General features: G+C 28.5%; 1 protein-coding gene across 1 annotated transcript; it reads right to left on the reverse strand.

Moving 5' to 3' along the window:
• Positions 1-519: 519 nt before the first annotated feature.
• LOC136797285 (uncharacterized) lies at positions 520-3342 on the reverse strand. The gene is made up of 4 exons (XM_067053452.1): positions 3159-3342; positions 2923-3062; positions 2017-2173; positions 520-670 (listed from the first exon to the last, which is right to left on the reverse strand). The coding sequence occupies exons 1-4, from the start codon at positions 3200-3202 to the stop codon at positions 550-552; spliced, it is 462 nt and encodes a 153-aa protein (XP_066909553.1). The 5' UTR covers positions 3203-3342; the 3' UTR covers positions 520-549.
• Between the last annotated feature and the right edge of the window lie 139 nt (positions 3343-3481).

A 3481-nucleotide genomic window follows, 5' to 3' on the forward strand; every position in this document is an offset into this window, starting at 1 on the left:
TTTTTGTATTGAAGGTATGTTATATTATATAGTGAATAATAATGTTATTGTAAATGTTTAAAAATGAAGATGTAATTTAAGCTGTTAAATATTTAGATGTTCCTGAAGATGGCTAGAAAGGCCGAAACGTTGGACAAATGAATAAATAAAGTGTTGAGACGGATTTGGATATAAAATTGATTTATTTAATAAATAAAATATTATTTTATTTCTTGAATTTGAACTAATTTTCATAATTATATTTTTTGATCGTTTTTTAATAAATTTTGTGTTCATACAAGCCAGCATTGATTTTTTGTACTTTTCCCAGAAGCCATCTATCAATATTCGCACTGATATATTTCGAGTCTAATCGTAGCTACACAAAAATGGCAAGTAAACACAGGACGGGATAACTTGTAGTTGGCGTCCTTGAAAAGAACACAATCTACGAGTTATCTTGTAGTTGGCAGTCAACGTGTTAATGAATAACTTTAAAAAAAAAAGTTATTTAAAAAATACATTTATCCAAATAAATGTACACAAAGAAAATATATTCCCAATAAGTGTTTATAGTATAGTAAACTGCATAATAATACTGTTCCAATAAATACCTGCAATGCCTCCTTGGGAGGTATCATATCGGAAATCTTCATGCAAATGTCCATCATATGCAATTTTCCAATGTAACCTAAAAAAACAAATCAGAATTTAGCATCAAATAAACATTATAAATTATAATTATACTAAAAACAAACTTCATTACATCAAATAGTTAATATATATGGTTATTATTACTAAATATAGTTAATATTACTTTTTAAGCCATAGTAAAAAAGATTAAATGTAATACACAAAGAGTCCAAACATTATAATGACTAATTCAAAACAGAAAAAACTTAAGGTTTTTTTAATCAGAAGATGAAGAATGAAGCTAATGCAACTTATAGAACATGAAACAATTAGATATCTATCCTTCATCTCCCTAATACATACAAAGTATTAGTGATATCACGAAAAACATCATTATTCATCTAAACAAACAGTTTACTTAATAATTTATAAGCTTGTCTCACTGAAAAATATCACTTCACTTTAATAGTTAAACGATAAGGCTCAGCTATCCATAAAGATATATCTACCTAGAATTGTACTCACTAAGATAGAACACTAGCACTAGTGGATTAAAAAGAAAAAATTTACAGACATTACTTGTATGTAAGTGAGTAATTACAGGCTAAAAATACACTCATCTGATCTAAGAATCTATAATATAATATTTGTTCATGTAGGGCCAGCAATAAATTTAGAACAAACGAACAGGATCCTTGGTTTGTAGTTCTCTCACGTATAAAGAGTGAAATATAGAATATAGATAAAAACTTATTCACCATTATAGCTATCTCTAGAATTAAACTGGTTGAATTACGTAGTGTTATCTCAAAAATGGTAATCTTAAGATTTTTTTTTAAAGAAGAAAATGCACGAAACAGAGTCTTAATATCAACGGTCCTAAAACAGGTCTTAATGTCTGCATCAAAGTCCTTAAAATTTGAGTCACCTAGTATCAATACACTGACTTACCACGGTTCCATTATTTTAACACCTTGTTTGTCAAAATTCATTACTCCTGGGAGCCGTGAATATACAGTACTGAATTATATAAATAGATAGACAATTATACTTTTTGTTCTTAACAATCGCCATCGTGATTTTTTTTTACAACAAACAAAAGAATTTGGAGCTTAAATTCAAAGTAAACAAGGTGGATATATTAGTAGTGTAAACAAGGATTTAGACCAATGGAAAGAAGAAATAATATTCATTACTTCATAAAATATAAAACATTCTAAATTATATTACTTATATTACATAAAAGGATATAGGAAATATGAAAAGGAAGTAACTAACTGTCTTAATAGAAAATCAGTGAGTTCTCTCATACTCCATCATCATCTGTGTCAGGTAGTAGGGTCAGTGGGCTACTTAGTAATTAGAAGAAGAGACATTGAATACTAGTACAAAACCTTTACTTACCGAAATTCATCTTTAAATCCCATTTCCTCAGTAGCAGATTGTTGAACAGGTATACATGTTGCAGGTTTAGTCTGTGTTTTCATGCAAGAATTAAGAACTACCTTCCTTATAAGAGATGGATCTATCTTGTCAAGCTTAAAATTTATTGTCTTACTTTCTGAAAATACAAGCCATTCAATCAATATAAATTAATAAAATGAGACATCTTCATTCTTTTATATACGTATATATTAAGCAAATAATACAATAAACCAAAAAATACAAATGAGTTAAATATTAACAAAATTTAAAACTTATTCGTTTTTATTTTACTTTCACTTACTTATATATAGCATATATAGTGTTAAAAAAAAATATTGCAACCGCATAAAATTTTTCTAATTCCAGTTTCAATGGAAATATAAGCTTTGAGATCCTCTGAGTAGAAATAATCAAGTCTCACAAAAAGGTCTGTGTAAACAGACTAGACTAGCTCAAAAACAAAAAGTCGTTTGAAACTGAGTATTGAATAAATGGATATAATAATTAACCATAAATATGGTTTATTATTTCTGTCATACTTTAGCAAAAGAAAAATATTGAAATTTTGGAATAGGGAATATTATTTCTGATCAAGTGTTCATTGTTGACCGTAGATTAATATGTGGAGAATCAATGATTACTTATTGGCACAAATTAATAGTTTTTGTTTATTTGCTGACCACACCCCTAACTATCTTCTCCCCAAATTATCATTTCTGTTAAAATCTGAGTTTGTCAATCTGTCAAGCGGAGTTTATGAATCAGTCATTAGGAAAATTAGTACCGGGAAAGTATTACCACAATAAATAATATAAAAATATCTGTTCTGAAATGGGCAAGGATTTTCAACTCTTTTTTTCAAACTTTTTTGCCAATAGAAATTACCTGTGTGCGTAAGTGGTATAGTTTCTAATTCATCTGAGTGTAGTTGATTCTTATTTTTTTTTTGTTTCTTTTGAGATGTTTTTGGTTCATTTGTCTTTTCCTGGGAAACCTCTCCTTCTTCTGTAGTTGCTTCTAAAAATCTTAAAAAATAGTTTCATGATTATTTAAATTCAGGAAATTGAAAGGAATATCAATAAATCAATTCTGACCATGAAAATTGCATGCGATGTACTTACTTTTCAGCTAGAGAAAAGCTAAACTGTCTAACCCAATTATACATGAGATCGACCCTTCTGCAATAGTAGGTTGATGTATTTTGTACAAGCAGCGCTGCTTCAGTGAAGTTGATGAATACTGTGCCAGGTTCATGGATATGTTCAATGTAGATATCCAGATACTAAAAAAAAATTACAAAAAATAAATAAATAACTACTGAGGTACTCATCAAATTTTAGAGAAATGGTTTTTAAAGGATATCATCAGGTCAATAGAAAAAATAGTTTGCAACCAACCATTTATTTACTGCTAACATTTCGACCCACAAGGCAGGTCTTGTGTA

Source organism: Halyomorpha halys, unplaced genomic scaffold (genome assembly GCF_000696795.3).
Source record: "Halyomorpha halys isolate HHAL.00 unplaced genomic scaffold, Hhal_1.1 Scaffold544.1, whole genome shotgun sequence".
In the NCBI taxonomy this organism is placed as follows: Eukaryota; Metazoa; Arthropoda; class Insecta; order Hemiptera; family Pentatomidae; genus Halyomorpha; species Halyomorpha halys.